The sequence below is a fragment of the Pelodiscus sinensis genome, chromosome 32 (genome assembly GCF_049634645.1).
Source record: "Pelodiscus sinensis isolate JC-2024 chromosome 32, ASM4963464v1, whole genome shotgun sequence".
Classification (NCBI taxonomy): Eukaryota; Metazoa; Chordata; order Testudines; family Trionychidae; genus Pelodiscus; species Pelodiscus sinensis.
In genome coordinates, this window is record NC_134742.1 from 1,897,110 (window position 1) to 1,908,473 (window position 11,364).

An 11,364-nucleotide genomic window follows, 5' to 3' on the forward strand; every position below is an offset into this window, starting at 1 on the left:
AACATGCTGAGCTGCCGCAGGACTGAACCCAGAGCTGCCAGGTGAAACGCCCCACCTTTATACTCCAGTTCCCATGTGAGTCTACGGATTTTCATCCTTGAGCGGTGTTTCTCTCGGAGTTTTCAACTGTTCTCCTTGGATGTGTCCCCATCGTTTACAAGTTTCTCGCTTCTTCTTGAGCACCGGGACATGCGTGGCGGCTTTCGCGCTTAGCTGTGCGCATCCCCCTCTACTCACACCAGTTTTAGAGAGGATTTCAGACAGGGTTACATCTTCAAAAGGGTTACACAGTGGCAAAAGAAACAACAAAATAATCTTACACAACTTAAGTTTGCAATGCAGACCAGAAGCACAACTGAATGTGTAATGCTAACAATAAGAAAACCTTATTGCATGTACCATCATAAAACCATATCCTTAAAAAATGACCTTCCGGGCTGGCAGGGTGAATCAGAAGCATAGAGAACTTATCAGCAAATCAATATATAGGACTTATTACCGTATCGTACTTATAGCCTTATACCAACACTAAAACACTACAGGAGGGGGCTGCATGAGGGGATGTGCCCATCCCAGCTGTGCAGAGACCCATCCAGACTGGCAGGACTCTGGGCACAGATAGGACTCGGAACAAGAGATCTTCCGGGGAACGTGAGCAGAGTATGAAATACTGGTGGCCACCCTCCTGGGGCGCAGGTCTCTTTTTCTAGGGCTGTTTCTGAACATAAAGAATTGAGGGATAAAAGCAGCAAGAAGGTGGGGAGAAATTAACAGGAAGGAAAGACGAGGGGAAGTGTGACATTTGTGGGGCTGGGTCAGTATTGCAAGCCCCGTTATTCCGCCTTGCCCGTGGGAACCTTACATCACCAGGCCGCCCTGAATTTCCAGTGTGAGCCCTCAGACGGCCTGCGCCCATGGGGGTGGGGTGAGCCTGGAGCATCAGTCTACAGCTCAACCAACTGACACTGAAGCAGGGTATCAGTTAAATCGGCAGAAGAAATAAAAAGGCCTGATTGGCCAATAGAAGTTTTACAATTTATACGCAAGAATGAAGTTGTCTGGACTATTAAAAAAGGCAGAATGTGGGAAACGGAAGCAGTGGCATTGATTAATGCTGATTAATAACTGATTAATATTGATTTGGGTTGGACATTCGGGAAAACTTCCTGTCAGGGTGGTTAAATAGCTCCCAGGACCTTATCAAAATGACTAAAATGGAAGAGACAGGGTCGGGATGTAATAATGCAGTCGAGTAAGGAAAAGCTTATTGGTTAATGCTATAGACTACACACATCTCCCCTCTCTCCCCCCACCAGTAAATTTTTTTAGCAGGCTGGCCAGCAGCCCGGCTCAGTCCTGGCACAGAGTTGCAGACAGCTCCTTGGGAATGGGGCCAGAGCACCTTGGCTCCTGGCCCTGCTGGCGGGGACTATAGAATATCGAGTAACTGATAAAAATTCATGAGGTTAATCGACTATTCAATTAACAGATACTTAACATCCCTAAGACAGGGATGACCTACCTTCAATGTAGAGAGAAGAAAGTTCTAGCAAATAGGATGGCATCAGGAGCTTAGAAAGATCTTGAATCCCAGATTGCATCAGGAGAGGAGTTTAGAAAGATCTAGAATCCAAGATGGCATCTGGGGAGGAGATTTCCTATCTAAAACAGGGATGACAGCAGGGGAGGAGCTAGAAAATCCGGCAGCCGATTGGTTGAACAAAGCTGGCCTCAAGCGAGCAACAGCCACCAGGATTAGGCATAGTGGGGACATTCCGCTAACAGGCGGAAAGTTGTGGATTTGAGGCTTCGCAGAAGAACAGACGCTGCCGGAGAAGAACAGAACACCCTGAAAAGCGAATTCTACGGTCATCCCAGCAAGAGCTCTGATAGCAGCAGTCCCTGTCAAGCAGCAACGCCTGCAGACTGAAGCAGCAGCAAGGAGAAGCATGGCTTTGCATCGTTAACAGCACCCTTCCCGACAAATCAGAAGGACTACTGAGATCAACCAAAGGGAACTGGGGGTATGTAAGCATGTCTGATTTTTTCCCCCTATGTTATTAAGGCACGCATGGGTCTGTCTGGAGAGATTCAAATGATTAATTGGTTAACCGAGCCCCCACAGCTAGATTGTGTGTTTCTACTGGTGGTGCACCTAAAATATTTATTCTGCACATGAATAGAAAAAGCTTAGCGGGAATGTTGGAGCTGGGCATGTGTGTGAGGAGTGTGGGGGGATAAGAGCTTCAGAGAGGGCAGGAGGAGGGGATAAAGGCCCCCCTGCCTCGAGATTCGTACAAAAGTTGCTTATACAAAGTTCTCTGTTCATGTGCACAGGCGCTCTCCAGCCAAAGCGAGGAATGTGGTAAACTGTGCACTTTCCCCTCGCTCCTTAACAGGGAGGAAATGGAACAGCCAGAAATGTCCCTGTACGAATTGAGGGTGGGGGGGCAGAGAGTAGCATTAGCCCTCCCCCTTCCGAAAGGGCGCCTGGAAGCCGGCGGCTCAGGGCTAGGGCTAGGGCAGTCCCGGATGGAGAGAAGGGGCTCCCCCAGCCAGCCCCTTTCATCTGCCTCGTGATTCTGTCTCTTTTCCGTGTGGTTCTCTGAGAAGCAATCCCATTCCAGGCCCATCCCATTGTCCGGTCACAAGCAAACCTTGACCTTGCTTTAAGTTGTGAAACAGGGAAGCTCTATACCAAACTTGATGGCACTAGCCCTTATCATGCTATGAGGAGTTCTTGAACAAACACACAGAAAGACTCTGTAAAATATATATTCGATTGTATTAAGTATAGGATTAGATAGTAACATTAAAATTAAACCCCCTTGCGTCTGAGGTTTCTTTATATGCGTATTACATTGAAACGACTGTATCCTTTGTATGTATTAAATAGCGCATGCAGACCGTGTCTCTTATTTTGTTGCGTTGCTTTATCATGCAACTCTGAAAAGTAATTATAGTGTGGTTTATTCAATTCTATACCGCTTTTCTTGCTTCATTAAACCCACTGAAACGTCTATTTCTATTAAGTAATTCTGCCGGTTTGCGGAGCCCTTTAGCAGTGAAAGTGCCTTGCCCTGTAATACCCTTAATCGGTATTTCCCAAGTTATCAAAACAGAACACATACGCTCATCTTAGAAAAGAGGAGACTAAGGGAGGATAGGATAGAGGTCTATAAAGTCACGACAGGTATGGAGAAAACAAATAAAGAAAAGTTATTGACATGTTCCCATAAAATAAGAACTAGAGGTAACCAGATTTTAAAAAACAAAAAGAAGTATTTTTTATCAGTGCAGTCAACCTGTGGAACTCCTTGCCACAGGATGTTGTAAAGACTAGGACTTTAACAGGGTTCAAAAAAGAACTGGATAAATTCAGGTCCATCAATGGCTATTAGCCAGGATGGGTAGGAATTTCTCTGGAGGTGGTAACAGGGAAGGGATCACATGATGATTCCCTGTTGTGTTCCCTCCCTCTGGAGCATCTGACATTGGCCACTATCAGCAGACAGGACACTGGGCTGGATGGACCTTTGGTCTCACCCAATATGGCCGTTCCTATGTTCTTAAGCATAAAATGCCCACCACTCCCAATAAGGCCAACAAGGTTTTCCTACTGACCAACCAGAATCAGGGTGTCTGGTGTTCTTGCGCAATATAGTTGGCAGCGTACTGAGGTCTGGCAGTTCTCATCTTGGGCTTTGCCCTGGAACGAGGTTCCAAAGAACTTCCTTTTCCACCCCAATTTACACAGTTAAACTGGAGCCCCGCTTAGCTGCACCATAATCTTTTTAACACAACAGTATTTCTGAATGAAACCTACCCCATTATGAAATTAATTATGTAACCAGTTATACCTCACCACTCTTGTTGACCGAACACTTGCAAAATTAGTTACGCAACAGGCAGAAACAACCCAAGAATCAAAGATAATCCAGATAAATAATAGAAAAGTAGGAACCATAAATCACAACAGTTGATAAGTAACTTCTCTCAAACTTTCAGCATCTTAAGATCCGCTTCTTTATCTGGCGGCGGTGGGCATTATTAGCTCATGACTGCCAGATATTACATTGCTTTGATGTAATTTCGACTTTGCAGCAGGGGATCTCAAACTCAATTTACCTTAGGGCCAGTCCTCAAATCCTCCCAGCGGTCCAATAATGTCACTGAAGATGGTGTTCGGAGGGAAAAAAAAAGTGTATTGTATTTTTTATTTCAAATTTCTTAGAATGAAAAAAAACCCCAAACCCTTGTCATACAAATTTATACAACCCTTCGCCTGCCGTAGAGGCTTCAGCGTTTGCCAGACACTCGGAAACACTTCAGTTCTGTCAGTCTGAGGATGTTTGGCCTCAGGGACTGAACAGTTGAAACCTTCATGGTGGCCGCCAGGTGTGCATCGGAGAGCTGAGTTCGGTGTTTTAATCTGTTCATTGCAGAAAAAAGAGTCTCATAAATGTAAGTGCTGCCAAACAAAGACATGATTTTTCTGAAGGCTTTGCAAAGATTTGGGAATGACGGTGGCAGCTGTTTGAAGAACTCTATGACATCCTCTGTTTCTCTGAATTTAGTCTTTAAAGAGGAATTGCACTGCATATCAATGAGCTCCATTTGTAAATCACACGGCACGGTTTCCACGTCGACCGAAAATGGGTTTGCAAACATATCGAAGCTTTCCTTGTGCATTTTGAAGCCTGCAAGCCGCTGATCAAATTCTTGCAGAAGCAGGTCAAGCTTATTAGCATATACAGGACCACTGAACGATGTTTCAGGGCCAAGCTCTTCCACAAGTGACTTGCACGTTGGGAAATGAGTGAGATTCCCATGAGAAATCTGATTTTTCCACAATTTTAGCTTTGTTGTGAATGCTCTCACATTGTCATACACTGCTGTCACCAGGTGATCGGAGTCTTGCAGCTTCAAATTTAGGATATTCAGCTCCTGTGTGACATCAACAAGGAAAGCAAGATCCGTCATCCATCTAGGGTCTTCAAATTCTGGTACAGGCACTTTAATCTCTTCCATGAACCTTTTCACCTCTGTTTTCAATTCAAAGAATCTCTTTAAAGCAGAACCCCTGCTCAGCCAGTACACCTCAGTGAAGTAGAGCATGTCGCCGTATTTAGATTCGATTTCCTCTAAGAAAGCACGCAGTTGTCTGCGCTGTAAGCCCCTCGAGCGAATGAAATTCATGCATTTCACAACCACCGACAAGACGTTGTCAAATTTCAAAGACTTACTGCACACTGTTTGCTGGTGAATGATGCAATGTAACACTACTGGTTGCTCAGCGTTTTCCTCAGTCATCTTTCTTTGCACTAGCGGTACCAATCCGTTTTGTGGATCGACCATTACTGGGGCTCCATCAGTGGTTAAGCCCGCTAACAAGTGCCACGGGAGACCATGTTGTTCCAGTGCTTCTGTGAGGCAGTGAAAAATTTTATTGGCAGTTGTTCTACCACGCACTGTTGCCAAGCTGAGTAATTCTTCGGTTACAGCAAAGTTTTCATCAACGCCTCGCACAAATATCGCAAGCTGCGGACTGTCAATCAAACTGGTACTATCGACTGCGATTGAATAGGCACAGAAAGTTGTGCTTTTTTCGATGAGCTGCCCATCGATGTCTTTAGAGAGCTCAAGAATACGCTCTGCTATTGCATTTGGAGATAGGCTGATATTGCTGAAAACATCTCTCCTATCGGGACAGACAAACTCACTGACTTTAACAATACACTGTTTAATGAATTCACCATCAGTGAATGGCTTCCCACACTTCGCAATCATTTCACTCACGGCATAACTTGCCAAAACCACTGACTCTTTTCTCACTTTCTGAAAAAGCTGCTGCTGCTTCACTACTTCTCTTTTCAGTTGTAAGACCATCCTCTCTCTCTCTTCTCCCTGAAATTTATCATAGAGCTGTGCATGTTTCGTTGTGTAATGTCGCTTAATATTGTACTCTTTTAAAACGGAAACTCTGTGTTGGCAGATCAAGCATGAAGCACTCTGTTTGCACCCGATGACAAAATAATCCACAGTCCATTTATCTTGGAATCGGCGACGTTCGTCGTCAACTTTCCTTTTTTTAGGTGGAGACGTCTCTTTGTATGGCTGTTTATAAGCAACCCCCGAAGGGACCATCTGAAAGAAATTTGAAGGAAAACAATTGTTAGCCTCCACTTTCCCCACATTGGTTTATTTTGTGTATTTGATGGCGTTTTGTGTTCTGTCGTTTCTCCTCTGTCTCCTGCTCAGTTGGGCCAATTGCTAGTGGGAGGGTTTTTCACACAGAAACAGGGAAAGAATGCAAGTAGGAAACAGTGGGAGAGCTGTGGAACTGGAAGAGACAGCACTGAAAGCTTAATCTTAAAATTAACTTGCATGAGTCATTGGAGAGGGGTTGTACTAATGTTTTCACTCTCTCCTCCTGGGCTGGCTATTACAAAACAAAGTAGGGCTGTCAATTGACATTCATTAATGCTTGCGATTAACACAGGGCAGGATTAACGCGTTAATTTTTTAAACGCATTAATCGTAGGCATTAATGCTGCACTGCCTCTTTGAAGTGCCGCTCCAGCTGACCTCGGACTCCACTGCCCCTTTTAAACATGCGGAGGCAGCTGTGCGTCGACTGCCCCTTTGAAACGCCACCCCGGCGTTTCAAAGGGGCAGCTACCATGGAGCCCAGGTCAGCTGGGGACTGCCCAGATGATCTCGGGTTAAGGGGAAGTGCCGCGTGGAATGCCTTGCGCTGTCCCTTGGAAACGCCGCCCCGGCGCTGCAAAGGGGCAGCGCTGCATGGAGCCTGGGGTCAGCTGGGGACTCCAGCTCATCCCGGGATCCACGCAGCGCTGCCCCATTGAAACGCCACCGCAGCATTTCAAAGGGGAGGCGCACGCGATTAATCACGTGATTAATCATGATTCATTTTTTTTAATCGCTTGAGAGCCCGAACACAAGCAATTTATGTTGCGAGAGAGTATGGGACAGTAGTTGTGAATCTGGTGTGATTGTTTCCCATTGCCTTGTGCAGTCAGGCTGGGTGAGCTCACGTCTTAGTGTCCGAGCATCCAAGTAACAGAAAATGACGTTTTAACACTACAAGCGTTTCTTAAACCAACAGCAGGAGAAACGGTCAAGGCCTCTCGTCCCTGAACCCTGCTAACAGCCTACCCTCGCACAGGGATCCCCCGCACCCTTCTGGGGTAAACGAAAGGAAACTTACCGGCCAGGGTAACCGAGAGTGAAACTCACCAGATCAAGGTAAATGAAATGAAATTGACTGGCCCCCTACCCCGCTGCAGAGGTGGGTCAGCTCAGCCAACGTGCTTTGTGTCCGGCGGAGGCAGCCAGCACGGCTTCCCGGACTGAGCAGCACCCTCTATGGCTGGAAGTATGTGAGTGTTGGGGGTCTAGATGCTGCTGGTGGCTGGGTGAGTTCTCGCGTGGCTGACCTCAGTCGGCAGCTGTGCAGGCCTCAATGAAAAACTTGAAAAAAACAAAAAATTCGCAGACCGTACTGGGAATGTTCTTGGGCTGCGGATGGACTTCGGGACCGTGCCTTAGACTCAATTTGCAAACCCCAGCATGCAAGGGAGGGAGCTGCCTAAGCTAGCTAATGGGAGGTGCTGACAAGAGGTGTCCTAAGCCCCACCCCTTCAGGGAGACAAACACCTAACTCCAGGCTGTAGGTGAGACAGTCGTCTCTGCCAGCGATCCCCCACCAGAAACCCGTCTCTTGGACACCCAAGTCATTTCTTGGGGGAAATGAGCTATGCACAGAACAGCCAGAGAAGGAGTCACCTGCTTTAAAATGTTTAGCCCCAAAGTAGGAGCGCTCACCTGGCATGTGAGAAATGCAGGTTCAATTCCCCGGTCTGCCTGATGTTGGGAAAGGAGACCCTTGATTCCAGCGGTTCCCAACCTTTTCCAGATGGGGACCCATTTTGACAAGTCAGGAAGACTTGGTGACCCAAGGAAATTCAAAAACAGGGGGAGGAGGGAGGATAGAGCCACCTAGGAACACACTTGGCAACCCTTTTGAAATGTAATGGCAACCCATATTTGGGTCCCGACCCAAAGGTTGGGAAACCCTGCTCTATTCCAACCTTACCTCCCAGGAGAGGGCTTCAACCATTATCTACAGGAAAGTCTCAAGAAAAAACTATTAATTCCCTGGAATTTTAAAATTAAATTTTTCCCGCTGCGATTTCATTCTCCTGATTATTTAGAAATAAATAACATGCCAAATACCTCATATTCCTGCGCAGCATCCTCCACAGGCATGAACATGTCCGATCTGTGCCCCAGGGTTTCGTCACAAATCACAGAGATCACCTCCCCATTTCCTTCGCAGAACAGTTTTCGTTTGTTCTCCTCCGCCGCCACACTACACATTGTCTGTTCTTTCTGGTCCTCCAGTTTTATTTCTAATTGCGGGATTGTTTCCACCATGCCGGCAGGCAGCCTGCTGAACTGGAATTTCTCGGTCTTCCATTTGTTCCTGCACTGTGGGCAGAAAACGTCCTCTTCTTCGGTTTCCAATTTTGCATAGTACGCCGGGATGCAAAATCGGCAGAAGCTTTGCTCAGAGTCCATGCTCACCGGATCACTGAAATAATCCAGACAGATGGGACAACGCGACGCTCCTTCTGGTAGCTTTCTCGGAGGATGGGCAGAGGCTATGGCGGTAGTTAAGAGTTTCAGTGATCAGCTTCACGTAAGGAGTTGTACTCTAACTGAAAATCAGATGACATTGTAATAGTGAGGTTTATAAACCATTGGCAACACCTTACTAAAAGAAAGGGCAGCGTTTCCCACCTCATCTTTGCCTTTCTAAAACCTCGGCTGTACACTGAAAGAAATGAAACCATCTAGATCAGCGGTTCCCAACCGTTTCCAGATGAGGATCCATTTTGACAATTCAGGAAGACTTGGTGACCCAAGGCAATTCAAAAATGGGGGGAGGAGGGAGGGCAGAACCACCTGGGGAGACACTTGGTGACCCTTTTGAAATGTAATGGCGACCCATATTTGGGTCCCGACCCCTAAGTTAGGAAACCCTGATCTAGATTGAATCCCCTGCATACCGCAGACCAGAGAATTTCACCCAGCAATTCCTGCATCCCACCGATAATCTGTGGTAGTGGTAAAGCAGATCTTTTAGGTATGTTTACACAGCAGCATTATTTCGGAATAACTGATGTTACTCCGAAATAACATTGTGCGCGTCGACACAGTAAGCCGTTATTTCGAAATCATGTCGGGCTGGAGGACATCTTACTCCGACTCCTGCAACCCTCATTTCACAGAGGAGTAAGGGAAGTCGGAAGGAGAGCGCTCTTCCTTCGACTTCCTGCCATGTAGACAATGCCAAAAGCCAAGTTAAGCTATTTCGACTTCAGCTACGCAACTGACATAGCTGAAATTGTGTCGCGTCCTTCAATCTTTGCCCAGCTGTGTAGACGCACCCTCAGAAAGCAACGCCAGTCTTGACTTAAAATCTCCAAAGGATGGAGGCTTCACCGTGTCTCCCGGCCAGTTGTTTCAGCGGTTAATTACCCACACTGTTATTAAATTGCTAAAACCCTGCCGCCTCCCACCGAACTGGCCCCGCCGGCTTCCCTAGGCTCTGCAGGAGTTGATGTTCCCGCCTAGTTTTGTTCTCCATCCCTCTTAGAAGTACTGGCGGGAAATGGGGGCACTGGGGGGCAGGAGGAGTTGGGGGGGCAGGGGAAGTGGGGGGAGTGATGAGGGGGAGGTGGGCAGTGCTGGGGGGAAGGGGGAAGTGGGGGGGTGTTGAGGGGCGCTGGGGGGGCAGTTGGGGGCGATGAGAGGGGAGGGGGGCGCTGGGGGGGCAGTTGGGGGCGATGAGAGGGGAGGGGGGCGCTGGGGGGGCAGTTGGGGGGCTGGGGGCTATTGGGGGGGGAGGGGGGCGCTGGGGGGGGCAGTTGGGGGCGATGAGAGGGGAGGGGGACGCTGGGGGGGGCAGTTGGGGGCGCTGGGGGCTATTGGGGGGGGAGGGGGGCGCTGGGGGGGCAGTTGGGGGCGATGAGAGGGGAGGGGGGCGCTGGGGGGGGCAGTTGGGGGCGATGAGAGGGGAGGGGGGCGCTGGGGGGGGCAGTTGGGGGCGCTGGGGGCTATTGGGGGGGGAGGGGGGCGCTGGGGGGGGCAGTTGGGGGCGCTGGGGGCTATTGGGGGGGGAGGGGGGCGCTGGGGGGGGCAGTTGGGGGCGATGAGAGGGGAGGGGGGCGCTGGGGGGGGCAGTTGGGGGCGATGAGAGGGGAGGGGGGCGCTGGGGGGGGCAGTTGGGGGCGCTGGGGGCTATTGGGGGGGGAGGGGGGCGCTGGGGGGGGCAGTTGGGGGCGATGAGAGGGGAGGGGGGCGCTGGGGGGGGCAGTTGGGGGCGCTGGGGGCTATTGGGGGGGGAGGGGGGCGCTGGGGGGGGCAGTTGGGGGCGATGAGAGGGGAGGGGGGCGCTGGGGGGGGCAGTTGGGGGCGCTGGGGGCTATTGGGGGGGGAGGGGGGCGCTGGGGGGGCAGTTGGGCCCGATCCGGCTCCAGCCCGTTGGCCCCGCCCCCAACTCCCCGCGAGCCGCCCCCGCCGCCAACGGCCGCCCCGCGCGCGCGACGTAGCCGCCCGGGCCCGGACTCACTTCAGCCGCGCCGCAGGGCCGCCAGCCGCCCCCCGCCCCGCCATTGGCCGCCGCCCTGCTCGCTCCGCCCCACCATTGGCCGCCGCGCGCTGCTCGCCCCGCCCCCCCGCCCCGCCATTGGCCGCCGCGCGCTGCCCGCCCCGCCATTGGCCGCCGCCCTGCTCGCTCCGCCCCACCATTGGCCGCCGCGCGCTGCTCGCCCCGCCCCCCCGCCCCGCCATTGGCCGCCGCGCGCTGACCGCCCCGCCCCCCGCCCCGCCATTGGCCGCCGCGCGCTGCCCGCCCCGCCACCCGCCCCGCCATTGGCCGCCGATCGTTTCCCGCCCTGTCATTGGTCGGGAATTGCGCGCGTTCCTCTCTCACGCGTCCCTGGCAGGCGGAAGCCGCCGGTGGCTGGCGCAAGGGATGACGGGGGATGTAGTTTTTCTGGTCTGCGCGGAGTGACGTCGCTCCCCGTGGCCGTCCCCCCGGGGAAGCTCGGGTTCTGCCAGGCTCCAGTGCAATTGCTGTCCTCTGGGCGGGGCCAGGACTAGGGGGCGGGGCCATGCCTAGGGGCGGGGTCATACCTGGGGGCGTGGCTATGCCAAGGGGCGGGGCCATGACTAGGGGGCGGGGCTATGTCTAGGGGCGGGGTCATACATGGGGGCGAGGCTATGCCAAGGGGCGGGGCCATGCCTAGGGCTGGGGTGATATCTGGGGCGGGG

General features: G+C 51.2%; 1 protein-coding gene across 5 annotated transcripts; it reads right to left on the bottom strand.

Moving 5' to 3' along the window:
- Positions 1 to 2,766: 2,766 nt before the first annotated feature.
- Positions 2,767 to 10,758, bottom strand: LOC102448206 (general transcription factor II-I repeat domain-containing protein 2-like). 5 transcript variants are annotated; one of them, XM_075913564.1, is made up of 3 exons: positions 10,661 to 10,758; positions 8,260 to 8,744; positions 2,767 to 6,147 (listed from the first exon to the last, which is right to left on the bottom strand). In XM_075913564.1, the coding sequence occupies exons 2-3, from the start codon at positions 8,602 to 8,604 to the stop codon at positions 4,300 to 4,302; spliced, it is 2,193 nt and encodes a 730-aa protein (XP_075769679.1). In that variant the 5' UTR covers positions 8,605 to 8,744; positions 10,661 to 10,758; the 3' UTR covers positions 2,767 to 4,299. The 5 variants fall into 5 exon arrangements, with proteins under 5 accessions (XP_075769679.1, XP_075769682.1, XP_075769680.1 ...); XM_075913567.1 differs by having other exon boundaries at positions 8,260 to 8,740; positions 10,661 to 10,696; XM_075913565.1 differs by lacking the exon at positions 10,661 to 10,758 and adding an exon at positions 9,477 to 9,742.
- Between the last annotated feature and the right edge of the window lie 606 nt (positions 10,759 to 11,364).

Bases quoted from the DNA above. Each gene is read 5' to 3' on its own strand.
- LOC102448206 (XM_075913564.1), bottom strand. From the start codon at position 8,604: ATGGACTCTGAGCAAAGCTTCTGCCGATTTTGCATCCCGGCGTACTAT. The intron at 6,148-8,259 runs GTATTTGGCATG...AATTTCTTTCAG, and splicing joins ATGCTGCGCAGGAATATGAG to ATGGTCCCTTCGGGGGTTGC.